This window comes from Eleutherodactylus coqui, chromosome 5, assembly GCF_035609145.1.
Source record: "Eleutherodactylus coqui strain aEleCoq1 chromosome 5, aEleCoq1.hap1, whole genome shotgun sequence".
Taxonomy (NCBI): domain Eukaryota; kingdom Metazoa; phylum Chordata; class Amphibia; order Anura; family Eleutherodactylidae; genus Eleutherodactylus; species Eleutherodactylus coqui.
This window is the reverse complement of record NC_089841.1, coordinates 249,626,234-249,651,496: the sequence shown is the minus strand read 5'-3', so window position 1 is coordinate 249,651,496 and position 25,263 is coordinate 249,626,234. Positions and strand designations below refer to the sequence as shown.

At 46.7% G+C, this 25,263-nt stretch overlaps 1 protein-coding gene across 1 annotated transcript; it reads left to right on the top strand.

Moving 5' to 3' along the window:
* The first annotated feature begins 797 nt into the window (after positions 1-797).
* Positions 798-24,852, top strand: NANS (N-acetylneuraminate synthase). Its single transcript, XM_066604476.1, has 6 exons — positions 798-1,020; positions 6,984-7,199; positions 9,095-9,194; positions 15,984-16,138; positions 19,610-19,876; positions 23,779-24,852. Exons 1-6 carry the CDS (start codon positions 889-891, stop codon positions 23,986-23,988), a joined length of 1,080 nt encoding a protein of 359 aa, XP_066460573.1. The 5' UTR covers positions 798-888; the 3' UTR covers positions 23,989-24,852.
* Positions 24,853-25,263: the final 411 nt, after the last annotated feature.

Sequence of the window (25,263 nt, the reverse complement as noted above, 5' to 3'; positions counted from 1 at the left end):
TAGCGCAGGACCGACCGTCACGCTGTTTTTACTAAACTTTACACTATGGCACAGAGTTTTAACAGCTGGAGGAAAAAAACAAACCCCGGCATGGAGTGCATAGTTGCGCATACAGCCAACATACGCTTCTGTCCGGGGTACTTCGCCCGCACGATTGACCATCATCTGATACAATGTAAACAAACTAAAGTGTACGGGTTCTATTGCATGTATCAAACAACGTGCCGATACACTGGGGTGGACGAACCCTGCGGCCTCTAATGCACTTGTGGGCAAGGAAGGTGGGAGAAGCCCACAGCTACACCGCGCTAACGGACCGTGGTACCCGTCGGGGCGCATATATTTATATTCCACAACACTTCTGCTCCATTCCACCCAAACAACCAATCACTGTGAATCAGCCAACCCAAACAACCAATCACTGTGAATCAGCCAACCCAAACAACCAATCACTGTGAATCAGCCAACCCAAACAACCAATCACTGTGAATCAGCGAGCCCAAACAACCAATCAGGTTGTGAATCGAGCAGAGGTGTTGTGGAATATAGATATATGCAGCCGGCGCAATACATGGACGCAGCGTGAGGGAGGTCACGTGCTCGGCTCTGGAGCACGTGACGCCACGTCATCGCATCCAGGCGCATCTTCATTCCACAGCCGCTTTCAGAGGGCGGCAACCACCGCATCCTCACAGCGCTGACGCCTCCATTAGAAATAGAGGCGTGGTCAAAGCAGGATCAGGTGACTTCGCTTGAAGTCTGTGATTGGCTAAGGGTGTGGCCGTGCTGTGGACACGTCTGTGATTGGCAGAACGGGCTGGGGAAAAATCAGCAGCTCGGGCTCCGCAGTCCTAGTCGGTTCGCACCGCTGCTGCTGTCACCATCATCATGCCTCTCGAGTTCGAGCTGTGCCCCGGCCGCATGGTGGGCGGCGAGCACCCGTGCTTCATCATCGCGGAGATCGGGCAGAATCACCAAGGAGACCTGGAGATCGCCAAGAGGATGATTCGCATGGTGAAGGTAAGCGGCGGCACTCCCTCTGCGGTATGTAGGAGGCAGTGTGAGGAGCTGGCAGCTCGCCCCCTGCAGGGTGGCACCGACATGTCTTCTGTCAGTGTGGGTGGGAGTAGTGGGATGCTGCAGGAGCTGCCAGAGTGCGGGGGGCGATGCATCAGCGGAGATGTGGCAGAGCCGGGAGGGTGGCAGAGCCGACGTAGCAGAGCTGGGAGGGTGGCAGAGCCGGGATCCTTCTATGCTGCCAACTCACGGCTTGCCCGCTGGTGAGGACTACTTCTGGGGAGCCCCTTATTAGGCTGGTAAAGTGGATTTTAAAAACCGACCTGTTATTGGATCTGAAGAGAATCGCCGCGGCGAACCGAAAAACGTAACTTGTCGCAGACTGTAAGATGCAACGTTTAAAAAAGTAATAAAAATGGGAAACTTACATATTTCTGCCGTTTAACCTTTCAGCGAATTCCAACCCGCGCATCTACCCCCCCCCCCCCCCCAGAAAGTAGTCGCCCGTCGGCGAGCAGGTCTTCAGCCCCCTCGTATGCACATTGTAGACCGCCCTCGCTTTTAATTGGTTTTTGGCCGCAGTGATGAGGAGCGCTAAACCCCCCCCAAAAATCCAAGATGGCGGTGCTGGGAAGCGATGGAGCGCCTGTCTGGGAGGAGCCATTGGAAGCAATGGGGGTGTTATACCGCCATTACCACAGCGCTGAAAACGCCGCAGCGCCTGCGTGAGGGAGGCCGGAGGCAGCAGGTGAACCGTCTGCTGTGGCGGCCCTGCGCAGTCCGTGTGCGCGCTCCCGCGTGCTGAAAAGAGTGTGCTGCACGCACCAGCGCCGCTGTCCAGGCCGCCAGCTAGATTATGGCAGCCGCTAAGTATATTCAAACAAACCAAAAACCGGTAGGCCCCCCCCCCCCCCCCCCTTGTGGCGTAGTTCACGGTGAGGGAACAATGTGGTGCTGTCAGAACCCCCCCCCCCCCCCCAGATAGAATGGAGGCGGGGCTAGATTTGTGTACCTCCCACCCGCTTATATCTGGACTGTAACTGTTTGCCGCACCCCCTCCCCGCCAGTGATTGACGTACGAGTGCCTGTCGGTATTCCGCACGCTGGAGGCCCTTCTAGACCGACGATCGCTCAGACACGCAGAAGGGGGCGCTCTTCATTTAGGCTTAACGCAGTTGACGACGAATAACAAAACGTTAGTATTATGCAGGCGCAGAAATCGTTTCGGGGGTCCCACTCTGCTCCTCGCTGCACGCGCCCCAAGTTGTGGGACCCCCGGGGATCTTCTCATTTATACCAGTTGGGTAATAAATATCAATTCCAGGGGCAAAAAACCCTTTAAGCCGTCTTCACCCGGCGGAAGGGCATTTGTGCCGCATACTTGCACCGTGGGTGCTGTGGGTGAATTGGGCGATTAAGATAAATTAGCTGTAATATGTGCTCTGTGCAGCTTTCATGTTACCTCAGCTGTATAATATATAACAACCAATCACAGCGCAGCTTTCATGTTACCTCAGCGGTATAATATATAACAACCAATCACAGCGCAGCTTTCATGTAACCTCAGCAGTATAATATATAACAACCAATCACAGCGCAGCTTTCATGTAACCTCAGCAGTATAATACATCACAACCAATCACAGCACAGCTTTCATGTAACCTCAGCAGTATAATATATAACAACCAATCACAGCGCAGCTTTCATGTTACCTCAGCGGTATAATATATAACAACCAATCACAGCGCAGCTTTCATGTTACCTCAGCGGTATAATATATAACAACCAATCACAGCGCAGCTTTCATGTAACCTCAGCAGTATAATATATAACAACCAATCACAGCGCAGCTTTCATGTAACCTCAGCAGTATAATATATAACAACCAATCACAGCGCAGCTTTCATGTTACCTCAGCTGTATAATATAAAACAACCAATCACAGCGCAGCTTTCATGTTACCTCAGCTGTATAATATATACAAACCAATCACAGCGCAGCTTTCATGTTACCTCAGCAGTATAATATATAACAACCAATCACAGCGCAGCTTTCATGTTACCTCAGCAGTATAATATATACAAACCAATCACAGCGCAGCTTTCATGTTACCCAGCGGTATAATAGTAATAATAATCATCTGTATTTATATAGCGCCATCATGTTCCACAGCGCTTGCATTACAGGGGAAAGAGCACAAGACAGCGGTTACATATAGTAATCAATTGATGGAAACAATAGGGGTGAGGGTCCTGCTCCAACGAGCTTACATACTACAAGTAATGGGGTGATACAGAAGGTAAAGGGCTGGAGATGTGCCCGGTATGGTGAGGTGGAGAGTGAGGGATGCTATACACATAGACAATGGTCAGACATTTAGCCGTGTGATGGCAGAAACAGTATGACTGCAGGAGCGGTTGTTTACAGCTAGCAGGGATTGCAGTCAGTAGGTCAGGGAGCATGTTATCAGGCGGAGTACAGAGGGGTTTGTTTAGGGTATCGGTATGCCTCCCTGAAGAGGTGCGTTTTTAGAGCACGCCTGAAGTTCTGCGAGTCCTGGATTGCTCGGGTAGCCTTTGGTAGCACGTTCCAGAGGACCGGTGCTGCTCTGGAGAAGTCTTGGAGGCGGGAATGAGAAGTTCGAATTAAAGGGGCGCTCAGTCTGGTTTTGTTAGCAGAGCGGAGAGCCCGGGCTGGTTGATGGATTGAGATGAGGGAGGTGATATAGGGGGGCGCTGCACTGTGGAGGGCTTTGTGGATGAAGGTGGCGAGTTTAAATTGAATTCTGTATTTAACGGGCAGCCAGTGCAGTGACTGGCACAGGGCAGAGGCGTCCGAGTAGCAGCTGGACAGGAAGATGAGCCTGGCTGCCGCATTCAGGATGGATTGGAGGCGGTAGAGTCTGGTGCAGGGGAAGCCGATCAGCAACGAGTTGCAATAATCGAGTCGGGAGTGGATGAGGGCAACAGTAAGCGTTTTTAGCGTGTCCACAGTGAGAAAAGAGCGGATTCTTGAGATGTTCTTGAAGTGCAGCTGACATGTTCGGGCCAGAGATTGGATGTAGGGGGTAAATGAGAGATCGGAGTCGAATATGACCCCATAATATATAACAACCAATCACAGCGCAGCTTTCATGTTATCTCAGCGGTGTAAGACATGAAAGCTGAACTGTGATTGGTTGCTACTGGGACCAAAATTCACAGAAGTTGATAAGTTTCCGATTCCTAATCCCGCCAGTATTCGCCGCCGGGTGATGCAAAATATCTCTCTAAGCGGACAGAACTGTGAATGTGTATCCGCCACAGATTGTGCCTTCTATATATGAGATGTATATGCTGCGGCTCCCTCTCTCTTCCTAGTTATTGTGTACAGTAAGGATATCTACTTCCTATGCTGGCGTTCCACTCGTGTGTTCCGGCGTGCGGTCGCGCCGCTCCGGCCCCTCGAATGATTAGAGTACAGTTTAATTAACTCCTTAAGCACTTATTCCCACGGTGTATTTGCACCTGTAATACGCAGTGAATAGAACACCTCTGCTTTCCACAGCTTCGCTCACATGCGCGGATTAAGTGCGAGCTCTTCGTTCATGCAAAAAACATAAAATCCTCCGCATGATCGCTGTCATCCGCAGCCGGGGATCGCTGCTTCCGCGGAGTGATGCCAGACCGTTTTGCTATAAAAATGCCTCGCATGCGCAGGGAAAATGCCTGTTGGGGAGGGACATACCGGCCCCACACGGCCCTCGGAGCTCTCATTGACATCAGTGGGACCCCCGCCCGCAACTACAAAAGCAGCTCCTATTGACTTGAATGAGAGCTGTAGCTGCAATTACAAGCGCTGGCCACTACACAGGAGGCGGAGCAGCGGCTTCCACCCCACTTTATTCTGGCACTGCCTGGAAGTCTGCTTTGTCTTATGGCTCCATGTTCAAGCATGTAGAGAACTTTAAGGGGTCTACAATACTGGGTTCTGCAAGGAACGGGTTCATCGAGTTACCGTAAATTAGCCATAGTGACAGTGATGATACTATGTATCCATGTGGTTACCTACAAGGAGAAGCAATACAGCTGTTCATGCTTTAATGGGGTTTTCCAATATTAAATGGGCAGCAGATAACGGCTGTATCACACGCAGGAGATCTGCTGCAGCCGACCCGTAGAACGCCGTGCGCATGAAACAACTCCAGTAACCCATGGAATGGAGTCTTCAGGCAGCCCCTCTCCTCTTCACACTGGCTGCTGAAGTGGTCGGCCTCACTTCCGCTTCTGAGACCGTATTCAGGAGTGCATGAAACAGGTCTATGAATTACAAAATATGCTTAATAGAAAAAGTGGCAACAAATGCATTGTCAGTTTCTATGGAAGGCGGACAAGTGGGTGGCGGTCTGTCCCTGCCGCTCTGCAGAACGGGAACACTCTGAAGAAGCCAATTTGTTATATATATCATTTTTTTTCCCTGTATTTCACTTTTTCTTGGCCCGTATCCTTGGGAAGAAGTAAAGGATGTCCTGTTGTGTTATGAAACCATCTGTAATTAATGTTATGCAGACGCTGCGCTCCTGTTTACTGAGTGGGCGTAGCAGAGCCGGCATGCTAATGTATGATCTAAGAGCCGCTCCGAGGGCGCGCAGCAATGGAATTGGAAGGACCACTCGCTTTGGTCTATTCTAGGTGTCTTAAGGGTTAATAAAACATATATTTCCCCCCCCTAACTAGCTGTTATAAAGATTGGCTGTAGTCATTAAAACGAAGGCCGCACTTCCAGCTAACGCTTACCTTAAGGCCAGGCTCACACGGGCGGATTTGAATTGCGTATTATATACACGCCGTACATCGCGGCAACTCAAATACATAGATTTTTTTATTCTCTTCCACGGTCACCATAAGGCCTCATGTCCATGGGCAAAATATGATTTCAGATCCGCAGCGGATCGCCCGCATGCGGATCCGCATCCCATAGGGATGCATTGACCACCCGCGTGTAGATAAATACCCGCGGATGGTCAATAAAAGTGATTTAAAAAAAAAGAGCATGAAAAAATCCGGACCATGCTCCATTTTCGTGTGGGTCTCCCGCGGGGACAGCTCCCGCGGGCTTCTATTGAAGCCTATGGAAGCCGTCCTGATCCGTTCTGACCAAAATTGGAATTTACTCACCTGCTCGTGCACATCCGCCGGGCCGAAGGAAGAAGATCCGGCCGTGACGGAGAGAAGATGAAGCCGCGACGAAGGAAAAATCCGGAGCGGGCGAGAGGTAAGTTACTTCTTATTTTCAGCGCTCATGTCCGCGGGGCAGGAGGGACCCGCTACGGATTCTACATGGAGAATCCGTAGCGGGCCTGATTTTCCCCGTGGACATGAGGCCTAAGAGCGCAGCATGGTCTACTTTACAAGTAGTATGTGCCATGGAGCCCTGCTGTTCTCCGTGGGTGCGTACAAAACGCTGCGCACGAAATTACTTTGCGTATGTTGGGTGTTTTTACGCAATGTTGCTAAGTAAAGTTTCTTAGGGCTTTCCTGGCTCAGTTCCATTGGGAGAACCTTGTGTATCCAGAGCAAGCAGGGCAAGAGCCTATTGGACGCTACTGCTGCCAATTGGTGCAGGTCTGCTAGAGATTTTTTATTTTTTTTTTGCTGCCAAAAATCTGCCACATGTGAAGACTGCGCCCCCTACCTGCTGCTGTTTGCCATATATGACCACAGTGACGGCCGACTCTGCATGGTACACAAGTATGTGTATATGGACATGGTCTGTTGTAAATGCTGACGTCGGATTATTTGCGGTTCCGGTTCTGTTGGAGCCTCCGGCACGGATCTGACATGGAATGTAAAGTGAAGAAGTCCTGCAGTCATCCGGTAAAATGACGGCCTGGATGACTGGGACCGAACGGCCCACAGTATACGGGGGGTGGTGGTGATATATTGCCTTGTTACCCATATGTATTGCATGCTTGCCTGTACTTGCAGGAGTGCGGCGCGGACTGCGCCAAGTTCCAGAAGAGCGAACTAGAACACAAGTTTAATAAGAAAGCTTTGGAACGACCATATACCTCACCACACTCCTGGGGGAAGACCTACGGGGAACACAAGCGCCACCTGGAGTTCAGTCACGATCAGTATCGGGAGCTGCAGAAGTATGCCAATGAAGTAGGAATATACTTCACCGCCTCCGGGATGGATGAGGTAAGGCTGGTTCCATGGCGCCCGTGTTAGTCTCATCATTTCTGTAATATACTTGCATTAAAAATGTGGTTGCTTTACTGCCATAAGGCCTGGCATGGCACACACAAGCTAATTGGACGCAGGTCTTGCGGGCGCTTAATACGCTGTACCAGTCTACCATGGGCGGCCATGTTGTTGCTCACATGACATGTGCAAAAAAATCTCAACATGTCCTATCTTGGTGCGTGAGCATACATGCCAAGACAGCACATGGCGACGAGTGGCACACAGCCAGTGTGTATGTCATTACATACTGCCTGTATATACTGTATCTTGCAGCCTGTGAGATGCGCTTATGTGAGCCCGGCCTAAATCGCATTTGAAGAGGCTGTCACTAGAGGTCTCCCTTCCAGCTTCTCTGCAATGCACTCTATCATTTTGGTAGAGAGCTCTTTTAGTAACAAGGGCACATGGATGTATTCTTAGCTCCTCCCCGTGTTATCTTCACAGGCTGACAGATCTGCAGACACTGACAACTATCTCCTGCTGTTACAAGGTCTGTGTGTCTGTGCACACAATATAAGCGGGTCAGACTACCTCTGAATGTCTGAATTGTTCTGGGAAAACGGGTGGGAATTCAGATACTGCCTGATTGGACCAGAGACAGTGCCATGCAGTATGGAAGGTAAAGGCAAGGAAGTCAGAACAGTGAACTACTGGCACAATGCTAGGTTTGCTACACTATCCCCTGAACATAGATTGCAAACAGCAGGAAAATGGGGAAGGCCATCTGACTATCAGAACTTACAGATTTGAAACTGGGGGCAAATGAGAGTTTAGGGAGAGCCGGGCAGATTTTAGAAAACCAAGACCAGTAGAACACGGTTTCCGTGTTCTACCTATAGGAGTTATTGGAACCCCAGCACCACATCCAATACAGTCCTGAAGAACCCCCAACGGGGTACACACCTTGTCTATAGGAGGTACTTGTACTGTCCTCAAGCTGTGCCTCTCTAATAGGTGCATGACAGTGGGTGATCGGTCATATTCTGCTTTAGAATAGGCTGGTTGGGGACGGCTCCTGCCATTGTGGTGCGAAAGTCCAAATTGGCTTTATTAAAATGATGTCTTTACTACATAAATGATGTCATCGGACCGCTCACACTTCTGCGATGTCCCTTTATTCTAAGTTACTGATATTATAAATTTAGATTCTATCTATATCCTTCAGTTGTCCGTGTGAGGCTTTACTTCCATATGAATGACTCTATAGACTACACTACTGGTTAGTATCTCTATTCCCCCGGTCGGTCAGGGCAAGGATCTCATGCATGTGAGTAGTAAGCGGTTCCCCTCTGGGTCCTAATTTTCCTACACACATTTTGGGTTTCCTAGAATCCTAGGTTGATGCTAAGAAGTTATAGACTCTCTGGCGCCGGGCTGCTATAAATCACTTATCTGTGCATGTAAAGTGTCCTGCTAGTCATCATCCCTCCATTGGGAAATCGTGGGTGTTACAACATATTATAGAGATCTCATCAATGGCCAAAGAAGTTTGACAAAGTTTGGGCAGGTTGACCCAAACTTCCTACTTCGCGATGGGAGACTCGATCGGTGTAGGCAGATGCTGTGCTTATATTTAGGGGTGTATTAAGGCCGGTTTCACAGATGTGTCGTAACTTCCGGTCGGAGGTTCTGTCACCGATGTGGCTACAAATATCGGAAGAAAAAAGGCTGCATGCAGGTGGACCCCATTATAGTCAATGGGATCTTCCCCGGCGACTGAACCGCTAAGTTGTGGGAGATTCCCCTTTCATGCTCCCCAAACAGAGCCAGAAAGGGGAACTCCCACTGCAGATGTGAAACCACCCGAATACCCAGAACTGTATATTTGACCTGTTTCTCTTCTGCTTTAGATGGCGGTGGATTTTCTAAATGAACTGGAGGTTCCATTCTTTAAAGTGGGGTCCGGAGACACTAATAATCTACCCTACTTAAAAAAGACGGCCCAGAAAGGTAGGTGACCTCCTTGTTTACTTATGACATGAGTTTATAATATAGGGTGAAAACTGGACATTCAGAAAACTAAAGGATCTGTCTAAAGTTTTGCAAGAGGCTTAGTAAAAACTTGGAATCCTTCCATCTTTATCCGTTCAGTCGATACAAAGTACCCCAAATATCGCTATGGGGACAAACAAAGGGGAGTCCGCAGCTTCAGTTATCGGGGTTTATTTCATTTTGTTTAAGTTGATAATTGAATGAGCCTGGAGTCCATTTAGTTTGTCCCCATGTCTATATTTGGGATACTTTTGTATTGGTTTTGCTTCCTGGGCACTCGCATGTTATGTTTGGGGTCTGCAGCGCTCCACATAGTAGGTTATTTTTTTCCGGGGCTATATCGGATATTTGATATACTATAGTTTTTACACATTGGCCTCAGCGCTCTCTGGCCTCTTTGTTTTTCCTTCTCCGCTTAGTCAGATGACTCTCACTTTATGGCTCCTCCTCCACACGGCTCTGTTTTGTACGTCTTCTTCCAGTCTGATCATTTGTATGTTGGTGTCGGCTTTGATAGTATCAAGCCATCACGTTCTTTGGCGGCCGGGTCGTCTTTTGCCGCTGACAACTTCAAGCTTTATTGATGGTTCTAAAGAACTAGTTAGCGTTATGTCATTTAAGTAGTCTCTGTTTCGTAACTGTTGTTACAAATCCATAACCCCTGACCACCACAACCATCGTCTAGAGAGAGATGTGGGTCCCGGAGTTGGGAATGTTCCTCTATAATGGATGTCGGGTTGACGATGGGTCTGACTGCCCCATTCAAGCTTTATAGGAGTGATGGAAACGGCCAAGGGCAACCAAATACTGCTGTCTATGGGGACTTGAATCCGTAGGATCCCAATTCTCATAAACTTCCACATTCAGCTTGACTAGACTTCTATGTCTTATTTCACTTGGGGCAGAGTAATGAGCGCCTTCCAGCCTCTGCAACAATTTATCAAGCAGAACGGACCTTCGCCATCAGTAGGCCATCGATTGATTTTCAGTCTTGCATGTGTAGAAGAATAATCCTACTAATAAAGCAGAAGGTGTACATACAGCGCATTATGGTGCTGCAGTTTGATTAGTTGCATTGAATAAAACTATTGCATAAACCTTAATCTAATGGCTGATGCCTTCAGGAGCACCGCAGCGCGCAAATAATAGAATGGGCGGCAATACTCCCACTTTACCCCAAATCTCTCATTTTTTGTTTTTATTAATTCTTAATGTCTTTATAGTGGTCTAAGCCGTATCTAATGGTGGCTGCAGGAAGACAGAAATATATATATTATATATGTATGTACCAGAGATGAGAACTGAACCCGGACTGATACAACAATACTCTACGTAGTTGGCGTATAATTCTGGAGCCGTGTAGAATGGCTCTATGGCAGGTGGTCTGAATGTCCGGTTAGATGTTGAACCTGCTGTTCTGTATGTGATGGATAGGAGCCACAGATGCTTGTTGCACATGGAGACCTTTTCCTACCAGTGTCTGACTTCTACCATGCTGCTGAGATGTTGGACCTGTTTCCAAACTCCAGTCCTCGGGGATCCCAACAGGTCCCGTTTCCTGGACTTCCTCAGTACTGCACAGGTGATATCATTGTCAGGGGGGGTCTAAGACGTCACCACAGGTGTTCTTACTACAGGATATCCTGAAAACGACATGCCCTGCAGGCAGTAACAGACACCAATACATTGGCAAAAAAAGCTTAGTTCATTCCACAAATACGCAGCTCCGAGGCATGGGTAAATGTGCATACGCCAGTGTGAAGAAGCCCTTAGACCAGTGATGGCGAACCTTTTAGAGACAGTGCCCAAACTGCTATAAATAAGTGGGGTTTGAGTTAGAGTGCCAACACATGGTGATAAGCCCCGCCCCCTGATGTAATTTTACCTTCATCATTCTAAAATGGACAGGGCTGCTCCAAAGTAGACTGGGAGGAAAGCCCTGTGTGTGGGGTGTTTTTTTTTTTTTTTTTTTGTGCCATTGGTGCAGATCTTGACTAGAAATCAACTGCATATCTGCACCTGCTTTCATTTGATGCGGTGCTCCCCCTCACCTCTGAAGGGTTCCCGCTGTCGACACTAACCAGCTTCTGGTTCCCAGCAGCCTGTAGTGGCCTCACCTGACCAGGCTGCTAGGAACCGAAAGCCAGGGAGCGCTGACCACATGTAAGCATAGCTTGAGGTATCCTGCAATCTGCAGAGTGGTCTCATTATTAATCATGACACCACCACCACCACTCCCACCTTAGCCGCAGTGGCCCCAGTAGTAATAGCTACTCCCAACCCATATACCTAACTCCTCCTTGTAGTCAGCGCCGATCCTCCTCATCTCGGTGTTGCTGTGGGTGCACATACTGTTGGAAGTGTGTGCGCCCAGAATGCTTCTTCCCTTCTATCCTCCTGTGGAACGAAGGAGGAGAGGTATGGGGAGGATGATCTCAAGTTCACACACTGACGTCCGTGGTGCTGCAGCTGGTAATCCCTATCGTGGTGAGCAGCTGTCAGCGTACATGCCAGCAGAGAGGGCTCTGCGTGCTATAGGTTCACCACCAAGGCCTTGGACTATAGTGTCTCACAAAGAGCGTGCCGCTGATAGCGGTGGTGCATGTAGCTGGGGGACTGGCCACCTGTGACAAACACTGATGCCAATCACGTGAGCTTCTGTTGACCGGGGAGGACAGATGGCCAATTCTCCTCGCCCCCAACCACAAGTAGAGTGATGGCAGCATTGAGTCTATTTACTGCACTCTCTCCATGAGACGGACTATAGTATATGGTAAGAGTGATGGGGGTCTCCAGGAGTTCCCGGAAGCTGGTCAGGCTGTGTAGTGCGATACTTAATCATTGGGGTCTCTCTCTCCCCTCGTGGCAGAGAGGGGTAACTCGTGTATAATGTAGATATTTAATAAGTGATTCTTATGGGAAAGACCTGTTCTAGAAGATGATGAGCTGAGAGATTGGAAGCGGCTGATGACCTCCTACTTAACAGCTGTCATCCTTGGAGAATAATTGGTTCTTCTAGTCTCTGGCCTCCCACACTACTTGTAGATGGAACGCGGAGGGATGTAGGCGCAAAAATCATGATTCCTCCCATTCTAGTACTACAATATATCTTGCGTGAACCTTGTATTCTTTACCATGAGACTCGGGAGTGATGGAAGAGAAACTAAAAAGCCCACTCAGCCATGATCCCATCGTACACTATACAGTATGACTCAACACTCGGTACAAGACATATAATCCTAGTAAACAGCCGAAACCTGGTCCTTGAATACCGGTCTCCAGGATCAAGGCTTCAGCAGAAATTGTCGGGAGGGTGGAGAATCCACTCCAGTATTGCCGATCTCTGAATACAGTTCTGTAGCTCGTCCCTCACGGCTAGAAGAAAAGTGCAGAACGCATAGCCTGGAGGTCACATGACCAATACTCTGCCCACCCTCTGTGTCCTGCAGTTATGGGGCAGATTTATGAGAACAGCCCATAGCAACCAATCGCAGCTCTGCTTTCATTTTATATACTGCTCCTCACAATAAAAGTTGTGGTTGGTTGCTTTAGGCAAGAGGTTTTTTCTTCGGGTAGATTTTATAACAATCGTCAAAGTCTAAAGTGGTCGTTGTCTGAATTTCGTCACTTGGAGCATCAGCATACCCCCCAGAAGCCACTGACTTTGAGACGGTTAGCAACAATCTAACTGAGAAGCGATGGGCTACACTCTTCTATCCCACAAATATGTAAAGTATATAATGACAGATGGATAGATATTACAATCAATGGAAATGTATGGCGGCCTGTTTCAATGTGTTTAATGTATGTCTCCAACTACAAAACTTTATTAACCCCTTTTGCGATTGTAGCCTGAAAGCAACAGCTGTGATCAGAGAGAATTTTTAACCCTTTCCAATCCAATTTTGGATTCAGGGTTTCCTAAAAGTCCCTCTCTTTTTGCTGTTATACAACGGTGCCATCTGCTGGCTAAAGCCAGTGTGTGTGCGCCAGAGAGGCTCCGACAGCGGAATGGCCGTCAATAGACGGTAAGAATACCCTGTCGGATGTCTTCTGACATTGGAGCTGTACAAGCTCCAATCAGAATGTAGGAAGACGTCCGACAGTGGATTGGAAAGGGTTATATGCCGCTGCCAGTTCTAACAATCTATCACAGCTTCAAGTTCCTTATGGGGACTAGTAAAATTTTACTTATTTTCTCTTTAATTCTAAAAAATTACAATCCCTTTTTCCAGTTGTTGCATATAAAAATCTAAACATTTGTGTTGCTGCATCTCTAAAAATCCCATAAATCCCACATGATTAACCCCTGCCTTAAACCTCCATCACAGATCTGGTTCAGGATGCTTGAATAGATAGTCAGCATGGAGTGATAACGTGCCGCATTGTATGACTGAACCCCCAACTGGTCAGTTTTGGACAAGCCGTTCATCCTACAGGAAGGGAATGTTACGGTGAACGATGAACGGAGCGCATTCTACTTTAAATGTTTGTAGCTCTGGTTCTATGACCGAGCGTAACAACCCCTTCAGTAAGGAAAGTGACCCATGTACTTTGGAGAGTAAGGCGGCTGCACACAGGCTTTTCTCACATTGTCGCTAGGCAATGACATGGAATCCACAGCCTTTCCGCAATGTCAATGGAAGGGCCGTGGACAACCCCACCCCCTCCCACTGAAACGTAGCCAGGTCCTGTAGGAGATAATTACGAGGAGACAGGCTAGAATTCTAGTTGGGCATACAAAGACCATGCCCCACCAGACAGGCCACCTGGGAAGAAGCTTAAAAGCTAAAAGCCTAGCATACTGTGCTACCAAAAATCTTAGCATGTTGGATTTAAAATGACACCAAAAGCTTGTCTGTAGCCCTTACAGAATCGGATTTACTGCCGTTTGGTCAGGACTACTGCATTTAGAGCTGTCAGTTTTTAATGTGTGTTGGGGGGAGGGGAGATCAGTAGTATAAAAGCTGTGTGATCGCCCTGTCGCAGGGAAGGGGGGACATGCATTTTTGTTGATCAACGCTCCTCAATCTATCAGATCATATTTGCTCTCTGATTGCCACATATGGGGTTTTTCCCCCAGTAAAGGAGTAAAATGACCCGGACTCGCTAATCTCATCACTTCTATACACTTTTTAACCCGCAGATGCTACAGTTATTGCTGACAATGGCATATTAACGTTTACAGGGAAAATGTAAACTTTGTCCTTTTTATGTAACGCTTTAACTATTAAAAAAAATGAAAGGACAAAAAAAGCGACACTTTGTATGTATAACAACATATACTCTAAAATATTACCTTTCATAAAGTGTGGAAAAGTCCATTAAAAACCTACAAAATTTAGCCATTTTTTGATAATCTTGCCTCGCCCGCAGCGTGCGTGCGCTCACTCAAAATTGTACAAGTAAAACTAATGTTGTCCCACAAAATACGGGCCTGATCAAGCTCCGTCAATTGAAAATGAAAATATTCTGGAATTTGGTGCCACACAGTATTTTTGTTAGGTTGTGTTTTTTTTTTTTGCACAAGTGGTAAAACCTTTTAATTACCGTATATACTCCAGTATAAGCAGAGTTTTTCAGCACAAAAAAAAGTGCCGAAAAATCCCCCCTCGGCTTATACTCAAGTGAGTAAAAATAAATAAAACCTCAATACTCGCCTATCAGTCGGCATCTGTGTCCCCAGCGCGATGCTGTCCCCAATAGTGCCGCTGCAGTCTCCTCCCTGGCTTGCTTTTAAAATCCCCGCCGTCAGCGCTATGATTTGATCAAGCGCCGGCCAATCGCAGCCAGCGTTTGATAAACCAATCGCGGCCATTTATTGATGTCATTCTAAATGGCTGTGATTGGTTTATTGAGTGTCGGCTGTGATTTTTCAAAAGCAAACCGGGGAGAAGACTGCAGTAGCTGGCCACACCGCCGGGAACAGACGCCGGCTGATAAGTGAGTATTGCGTTTATTCTTTACTTACTATATACTTGAGTATAGCTCGGCTTATACTCTAGTAAATAAGTTTTACCAGTGTGTTTTTTGTGATAAAACGTATTGACTCGGCCTATACTCAGGTGGGCTAATACTCGAGTATATACGGTACTTGTTCTATTGTAATGGCTTGTGGAATAAAAGGTGACTTAACATTTACATCACACTGAATGCCAAAAAGAATCACAAAAGGTGGATGTTTTTCGTGAAATGCATTGCCCCCCCCCCCCCCCCCCCCCCCCAGCTGAGTAACATTTGACAATACATTATGTACCCAAAAACTATAACCTGTCCTGCAAAACACAAGATGCCGAACTGTTACATTGATGACAAATGGTTCTGGCCACTGGAACACAAAAGATATGATTTACTGGTTAAGGCTGAAATTGGTTGTCACTAAAGAGGCTAAAATGTTCCTAAGTCGGCTGAGGTCTGCATGAAATGCCCTTACAGGAGGCACAAATCCAAAATGTCCCTTTAGGAAACAAAACCACTTTCAGCAGGATTTTCCTACTTTAGGTCGGCAGCACACGGGCGGATATGCATTGCTGCGGAACCCAGAGGCGGACGCCCACTCCAGACCCTGCAAACGCCGCCCATTGCAGGGGATTGCAGTATGCTTGATTTTTGGTACAGCTTCCATTTGAAGTCAATGGAAGCCGTCCGAGCAGCGGCCGTTCCGCAATGACCTTGTGCCGCCGGCCTTAGTGTGACTGTTGGGATGTTAAGTTGTACTTTTTCATTACGAATCTTGTGTCCCTCTAGGTCGGCCGATGGTGATATCAAGTGGCATGCAGACCATGGATACCATGCGGCGTGTCTACGAGCTGGTGAAACCCATTAATCCGAACTTCTGTTTCCTCCAGTGCACCAGTACCTACCCCCTTCTCCCCGAAGATGTCAACCTACGTGTAATACAGGTGAGGATGCTCAATGGGTGCAATTATAATTATAGCTGGTTTAGTGTGTTTGACACTTAAAAATGTGGGTTGCAGAGAACTGATGAGAGGCTTTAGTTATTAATGGGTTAAGATCTTCTACTGTGGATATCCACACACTACATCCGACCCGCTCATCTGAGCCCGGCCTAATGCGGTTAGTTGTTCTACACTGTATCAACCATTTAGGGCTTTTTTTGAGTATACAGTTGTATGGATAGAACCGCCGCTGTTCGCGCCATTGTTGAATCCGAAAAACTATTCTCACACTAACTCGCTTGAAGGTGAGGCTAAACAAGGTCCGAGCACAAGCAAGAAGTATTAACCTAAAGGCATAGAAAAGCAACAATTCTGGGTTTTATAACTTTAAAGCCAAGGAGTAGTATGTTTTTTGTCCATAAGGCTACCATCACAGGTGCGAACACAATATCTTGCCCGCTCTCGCGCTCGCCAATGTGAGTCTTTACAGTGATGGAAAGCATTTTTTATTTCTGTGAAAGGATCGCAAGTGTTTCCCATCGACTTCAATGGGAAACCTCGCATCCTACTCGCATGCACGTGGCTCAGCAAGCGTTTAACCCCTTAGTCATGGCCCCATTGCCTTATGTCCTAGCTAACTGGGCTTTAGTCCGGGAGGGCGTAAAAACATGCCTCCTCTTAGGATTAAAGCCCTGCATGCTCTGGACGTGATGGCTCAATGCTTTCGGTTACCAGACATAGCCGGGAGCCAGACTGGTGAACGGTCCCCGGGCTCATGGTCGCTGTTAATGGAAATCACAAAAGTTGAAAAAAGGTTAATGGAGTTAGTTTCACCTTCCCTCATGGATTGGATCACACTATACTCGCCCTGTCCTCGTGATGTCCCGCGGCAATATGGTCCTTCCAGGACCTCATGTCGTCTTATCCGCATGTGCGCCCAGAAGGAAACGTTGGGAGCGTACACAGAAGGGCTTGTGCCCCGGGAAATTTAAAGTCTCTCTACTTCCGGCTAGCTGGTATAGCCGGGAACAGATGTCACCAGGGACTGCTGTATGCGGTTCCAGGTCACATGATCGCTGTTATCCAATGGATAGCAGTGATAATGTAAAGTGGGGGGGGGGGAGTTTAACAAATTAGTTTCATCTTCCCTCACAGATCCTATCTGAGGGAGGATGCAATTGCTTACCAAAGGCGCCCAGATTTATCTGCGGACCTTACCCCAGCTTCTGCACATATACCCATCGCCAAAGTGGCAGACTCGTATGCAAAAACCGTGGATTGTCCGCATAATTTAAAGTCTCCCTGCTCCTGCTTACCAAATGTAGCCAAGAGCCTGGCGATTTCACGAGGTGCCACAGTAAGCAGTCCCCAGTCACTTGATCGCCATTATCCAATGGATACCGGCGATCACGTAGAAGTAAAAGTTACAATTTCACCTCTTATCACGTATCCGATCTATGAGGGGAGGTGAAAGTTGCTTGCCTAAGGCCTCCTGCACATGGGCGTATTTGCATTGCGGAGTCTGCGGTGGGCGTCTGCCTCTGGACTTTGCAGCAAATACCCGCCCATATGCTGGAGGCCTAAGGCCTCAGACTGTGTCCTCTGGCGGGATCTTTATCCGTTGACTTTTTTTTACCCAACTTCGGCACATGTGCCCCTCGGCAAAATGGCAAATGTAAGTGCAGAAGTTAGGGAGGGTCCGGAAAACGTAAAATCTCCTTGCTGCTAAGGGTAGCCGAGAGCTTGGAGCAGTAACCAAGGGCCGCGGTGAGCGGTCTGAGGTCACGTGATCACGGTTATCCAACGGATAATGGCGATCACATAAAAGTTAAAAACAGTTGAACTTCAATGTTTCTTTCGGTTTGGGCCCCGTTGTGCAGCCAGACAGAAGATTAGTGGCACAATGGGTATATTTCTGAACCCTGGACAAATGGGGATCCATTTTGGGGTGAAAGTCTTCATTCATATGTTTGCTGTACAAAAAAAAGTTTTTAAAATGCCACAATTGCTGAAAAAAACATAATTTTTTTATTTCCTTCTGCTTTGCTTAGATTCATTCAAAAACTGTGTGGTCAAAATATGCAGTAGACCCCTAGAGGAATTCGTTAAGGGGTCTAGTTTTCAAAATGGGGTCATTTGTGGGGGTTCTCCATTGGTTTGGCTTCTCAAGGGCTCTGAAAGTGGGCAATGGCACCTAAATCAGCTTCAAGCAAAATGTCTGTTCTGAAAGCCACCAGAATGCTTCTGAACACGGGCCAAACGGAGATCCATTTTGAGTAAATCCTCATTTTCATGTGCACTATAGAAAAACATGTCTTTGAAATGACCTATTTTGAAAGGAAAAAAAATTCACATTTTTGCAAATTGCATTAACATCTATGAAGTGAAAATACTCCTGACCCCCCCCCCCCCCCCCAGTGAGCACATTTAGAGGTGTAGCTTTTAAAATGGGGTAATTTGTGGGAGTATCTATCTTTCTGACACCTATGAGCCTTTGCAGTCCCAGCTTGGTGTAGAAAAACTGTCCCTCAATGTTCATAAGTAATGTTAAATTTGTACGTCCCCTAAATGGTTAAAAAAAGTTTTTCAAATGTGCATCCAGAATAAAGTAAACAGATGGAAATTATATATAGTCTCTATCTCTCATCAAAAATGTGTACGGTATGTTTGCACATAATTGAGACATTACAGTTGAAAATGTGAAAAAATTTTGGCACTTAGAATTTGAGAATTTGTAATTAAATCTGTCTTTTTACAACCTAAATAAAGTACAACCTGTGGTGAAAAAACAATGTCAGAATCACTTGGATATAAAAAAAAACCCTTACGGAGCTATTCTATGTTAAAGTGACACACGTCAGATTTGCTAAATTTGGCTCCGTCATTAAGGGGGTTACTGTCCTGTTGAAGAAGAAAATGGGTGATTCTTTCCGAGGGAACGCCAAAAAGTTAGAACCTCCTGTGAATAACTCCATACAAAAAGAATTCATATCCGCACGAGTTTTCTGTTTCTCGCAACGCACAAAACTCGCACAACATTTTCCCTTGCGTGCGGCACCTGAAGGCCCCGTTACATGAGCTGATTGACGGGCCCGAATGTTTCTCCCAACAGTCTGCCCCTCTACATGGCCGATTGTCAGGTGAATGACTAACAGCTTGTTTGTCAGCTGATTGATCTGTTTCAAGAAACCTAAAAATGTTTGCTGACCGGTATCCTATCCCTGCGCCCAGCGATCATGGCGATATATCACCATACGATTGCTACTATTATTTCTCCCCATAGGCCGCCTGTAGATCTGTCCTGGTAGATCTCCTTGATCTTTTAAACAGGCTATACGTGCCGTGGAGTGCTTGCAATAGTTAAAGGGAATGTTAAAAACTTGATACAAGACCGTGCCAATAGTTGTGTGTGTTTGTTTTTTTTTAAGTAAGATTAAGTAGCTGTATATTGTTTCCCTCTTTTTTGCCTTTTAGGAATATAAGTCTGCCTTTCCAGACATCCCAATTGGTTACTCCGGCCATGAAACTGGCATTGCCATTACTGTTGCAGCCGTAGCACTGGGAGCCAAAGTGGTGGAGCGGCATGTAACCCTAGACAAGACTTGGAAAGGAAGTGATCATCAGGCTTCCATTGAACCAAGTGAACTGGCGGAGTTAGTGAAATCTATAAGGCTAGTGGAGCGGGCAATGGGATCGCCAGACAAACGTCTCTTGCCTTGTGAAATGGCTTGCCTCAACAAGGTAACATTATAGAAAACAGTCATGTGACCCTATTCCTGCAATGATGAATTAGGCTTCACAATCTTATTACAGGAAGACAGGACTGTAGAGTTTCCTGTCCCATTGTAGAATACCGCCTAGGAGGAAAAATGATGCAGGGAGGACACTGCCCGGTGACCAGGTGTAAAAGGGTTGTCTCACAGAGAAGCACTTTTTAACAAGATCTGGCCTCTAAGCCCTGGCAACATTGTCACCACATCTGGTTGTCACTAAGGACCATTGCAGAGGAGATGGCACCTAACATCTCGCTCATTGACATGAACGGCCAACCATGTAATCCATGAACAAGCCAGGTCCACCAAAGTTGCTCTTCGTTTTATCACCTAGAGGGAGGATCTGGACAGGGGGACCCCTGTATGAACTTCACATGCCCTAATCAAAATGCTAATGACGGCCCGTCCATGAGTGAGTTGCATGCTCTGCCTCTGATCACATGACTGACTTCACAGGTCCTGTACACACACACTGCTGCTGTCCGGCTAGGTGTTTGTAGTATTTCATAGCAACTGAGGCCGCAGGGGGTTTGTAGGGGATGTAGTCCGCCTCTGTAATTTGCACAGGAATTAAGGACCTGTGATGTCACTGTCATGTAACTCGGGATGAAAAAGCTGTGATGACGTCACTGTTGTGTCATTAGGGGCGAAACATGACTTTGACGTCATCACAGGTCCTTAATCCGAGTACTGTGCTGCTTGTGATCCCTGTTGTGTAGTATGAAGAATGTATCTAGCAGAGCTGCGGGCGGGTGCGACGTGCATGTAGCAAGCTGCGGGCGGGCGCGATGTGCATTGTGCTACCAGAAACACTGGTACTATAACTTCCTAATAATTGTAAGCCTTATGAGCAATGGTTGTCTTTATTAGGCGACCACCTTAATGCCACAGCATTAACTTGAAGTAATGGTTCTGGACTTGAATAGGTAGTAACTAGAGATGAGCGAGTATACTCGCTAAAGGCAATTGCTCGAGCGAGCATTGCCTTTAGCGAGTATCTCCCCCGCTCGAGACTGCAGGTTCGGGTGCTGGCGTGGGGGAGCGGTGAGTAGCGGCTGTCAGCAGGAGGGAGCGGGGGGGAAAGATCTCCGTTCCACCCCGCCCCGCTCTCCCCTGTGGCTCCATGCCCGTCGCCGGCAGCCGAATCTTTGCTCCTGTGCGGGCAGAAGGACCCCCTTTCCCGGTCACCTGCTTACATGCTGTAGTTGCTATTGATTGTGTCATGTAAGGGGTTAAACTGCCAGGATCTGAGGTTTCTCCACCTCTGGCAGTTAGCCAAGCCCCTGCCTTAAAAAGACGCTCGTGCAGGTTAAAAGCCCATTAGTGAGGTCAGTAAAAAGGTGTATTGGCGGTCACGAAGGGGTTAAAGCTGCCCATAAGCAGTATTTTGTTGGTATTATGGCATGGATAGATTTTTCCTGCTTCCGTCAATCCTTTACCCCAAGACAAGTAGAATCAGGTGTCTAACAACCCCTCATCTACTGTATGAGCTGGTATTAATGGGGTCATAGGGCAAGTTCTGCCTGTCAAGTAACGTCTAGAGACCGCTCCCATAGGGGGCAGCTTTGGAAGGGCCCTTTTAAAAGGCTAACAAACATTTCAACGAGTGTCAATCAATGAGATCAGTGCTGGTTTAAATGGCTTTTACACGGAGGCCAGCTGTATGGAGACAAAGGACTGTTCATACAATAGTTTGTCTCAAGTACCATATTGTCATTACTGGCAGCATATCCCCCGGTCACATGGATATGTGCTGGTAATGGTGACAGCTGCCCGCCTTTGTACCCGCTCAAGCTCTGATATGTCCTCCTTGAGTACCAGTGCCCAACACTGTCCACAATATCCCATGTGTGGTCTGACCAGTGACTTCTACAGAAGAACAATGTGCTCGTCATGTGCCCCAGACCTCTTTTGATGCCCCCCATGATCCTATTTGCCTTGGCAGCAGCTGCCTGACACTGGTTGCTCCAGTTAAGTTTACAGTTAACTAAGATCCCCAATTTTCCATGCCAGCGTTCCCCAGTGGTTTCGATCTAGTATTCACAAAAGTTACAATCCAAGCAAAACTAAGTAGGTTTAGGTATAACCAGCTTTATGCCAAAGACCTGTGGGATATACCACATCAGGAGAAAAAAAAACCATTAGCATAATTTACTAAAACTTCTATTTATTCATGTAAAGAAAGCAAACAAAAACAGGGCGTTTGGTGGTTTTGATTAAATGGTTTTAGGGTTAAATTTGTACAAGTCCAATGTAACCCATTGCCCTATGACCCCATTAATACTAGCTCATACAGTAGATGAGGGGTTGTTAGACACCTGATTCTACTTGTCTTGGGGTAAAGGATTGAAGGAAGCAGGAAAAATCTATCCATGCCATAATACCAACAAAATACTGCTTATGGGCAGCTTTAACCCCTTAGTGACCGCCAATACACCTTTTTACTGACCTCACTAATGGGCTTTTAACCTGCACGAGCGTCTTTTTAAGGCAGGGGCTTGGCTAACTGCCAGAAGTGGAGAAACCTCAGATCCTGGCAGTTTAACCCCTTACATGACACAATCAATAGCAACTACAGCATGTAAGCAGGTGACCGGGAAAGGGGCTCCTCCTGTCACCCATCAGCACCCCGCAGTGCAATTGCAAGTTAACAATAGGTTCCCATGGCAGCTGGAAGCCCGACAAAGGAATCGGTCTGCCATGTAACTTTGCCTATTAGGCCCTACCTCCGGCAGAATCTAATAGGCGGCTATCGTAGGATTAGTAGAATGCACTACATAAGTAATGCAGTGAACTATTGCAATTTCAAGTCTCCTTGAGTGACTAAAAAATAAAACCAAACTCTATTGAACTTTTTTGCTGTTAAGACTAAAAAAAAACACAAATTTAAAAAAGCAGCACATAATGGGTATCAACACATTTGTAGTCTGAAATATAAGCCCTTGCTACGCTACCAAAAAAACACAATACTTGCCTAGCCCGGTCTGGGCCCCCCCACGCAACTCTGTGGAGCTCTGGCACTCTTGCTTCAGTCCTCAGAAGATTGCTTCCTGGTAACGGAGTTCGTAAATACACACTCGCCCTCCAGCAAGTGATGGCCCCTATTGGCTCTACTGCGGCACTCAAGACCCAATCATTCAATGCGATGGCTGTGATCGGCTGAGCCATGGCACTTAGGAACCAATCAGAGCCATTGCTTCCTGGAGGCGGGGTTTTATAAACTCCGTTACCAGAAAGCAATCTTCTGTCGGTAAGCTGCCAGAACGCCACAGCTCAGCGAGAGAGATCCGGACTGTGCTGGGTAAGTAGCACACAGACTTTTACCATGATTACCGTTGCCTTGCAGACATGCGCTCAAACACCATTTTTGAGCACTGGCTGTTCTATTTTTTTCGATGGGTGTGCTAAAGCCGCTGTTGGAGGCAGGAACACTGCCTCTTAAAGCTAAAATAAAGCTGCAACACTCTGCTGCTATTATAAGACCTCCTCAAAAAATAAGACCCTGCCTCTTTTGGGGCAAAAATTAATATGACAGGGTCTTATTTTTGGGGGAAACGCGGTAATAAAATATACAACTTGTCCCAAAATAAAAAGTCCTCATACAGCTATGTCAACAGGTTGTGGCTGTTATGCGACTGTGACAATCCCTTAAAGTTTAATAAAAAAAAAAATTAAAAAAAAGGCTCATCACTAAGGGGTTATAGCAGGAATATGTGCATGTGGTCACTGGAGCGGGGTGTGGGAGTTTTTGCCCAGAGCTCTAGGCACCCAGATAGAAAATAATTCTATATATAGAGGGTAACAAATGCTTTTTTTTTTTTTTTGGTTTGCTTCCTATTTTTTAGTAACTGTCTTTTTTATGTCTCTTAGCTCGGCAAATCTGTAGTGGCGAAAACCAAAATCCCCGCAGGCACTGTAATAACGCTCAACATGCTGACGGTGAAGGTGGCGGACCCACGTGGCTTCCCTCCCGAGGAGATCTTCGACCTTGAAGGCAAGACCGTTAAGACAGACATCGAGGAGGACGAATCTGTCACAGAAGGAGCAATAGAGAATTACAACACAAGAACGAAATGTTAATCGAATTTAGAACCTTGACCGTTACCAATCTTTCTCCAATCACCTTTAACCTTACCAATACATGTTCTATGTAAGAAGTCAATTGCACAGGGTTTTTGGATCATTTTTGTAACAAATTATTTGGTGGCATGTCAGATCGAGTTGCTGTACTAGTTCTGTCAAGTCTAAATGGGTGAAAGTGCCGTTGCTTGTAAGGCTGTGACAACCGCATGGCAATCACTGTTTTGTAAGCAGATCTTTGAAATTTGCGACTCACAGCATTTTGTGAATGATTCTTCTAGTTTGATATATACACTGAAAAAAATAAATGGTTGAAAAAAAATATCAGTGGTGGCTCCGCTATTCCGCTATGGACCTTTTTTTTGCTTCCTGGCCAATGATTTCACCCCCTGTGTTATAAGGCTAGTATTGGCCTATTGTCATCTCTTCATTATGTAATGCTTGCATCGATTCATTGAACATAGAGCATGAGTAAGACAAATCTCCCCTCTAAACCTCAGCACTGGCCTCCATGCATCCGACACTCAGCCATCACCTCTTCCAGCATGTTTACTGGTATATTGGTTCGTTACTTTGGTATATTTTTCTGGCATGTTTACATTCTGTGCATCACCACCTCCAACCACAGTCATTGGTTTATGAATCGGACTTTTATTAGAATGGAAACCGTAACGCACCATTTTTCCATCCTGGGAAAATTGGAACTGAAACTTTTTTTTTTTTTCTTCTGAATGTTTTAAAAAGACCTTGAGATTTTGTTGAATGCCATGTATTTGTTCAAACTGCTAATTTTCAATTTGTTACTAAACTCTTGCACTTTGTTAACAGGATACATTTTATGAATAAACGATCCTTTACAAAAGAGTTTAAGATCGGTGCCGGTTTATGATCAAGGATTGCCCATGGGGGATTACCCTTGTGTATAACACAGCAGTGGAAAAAAATACTGATTGCTTAAAGTTTGGACAAAAATCATTAAGCCCGGTGTGTGTAGGTTGGCCCCTCACAATTAACAGAGCTGCACACAGTGGCGCCTGCTATACAGTACTGACAAAGTAACGCACTCAGCCAAGTGACTTGATAGGACTGAACTACAGTACTAGACTTGGCCACATGGACTTAAACGTCACTGTGTCATTGTGCAGATCTGTGGTTATTCCTGGAGTTGGTTCCTCCACAGAAGGAGGCAGCCTTTGGTAGCTTGGTGCTCAGTACAGCAACTTTTGTTTTAAATGGACCTCTTACTTTTGGTGACCACATACTAGTGCCCCATCA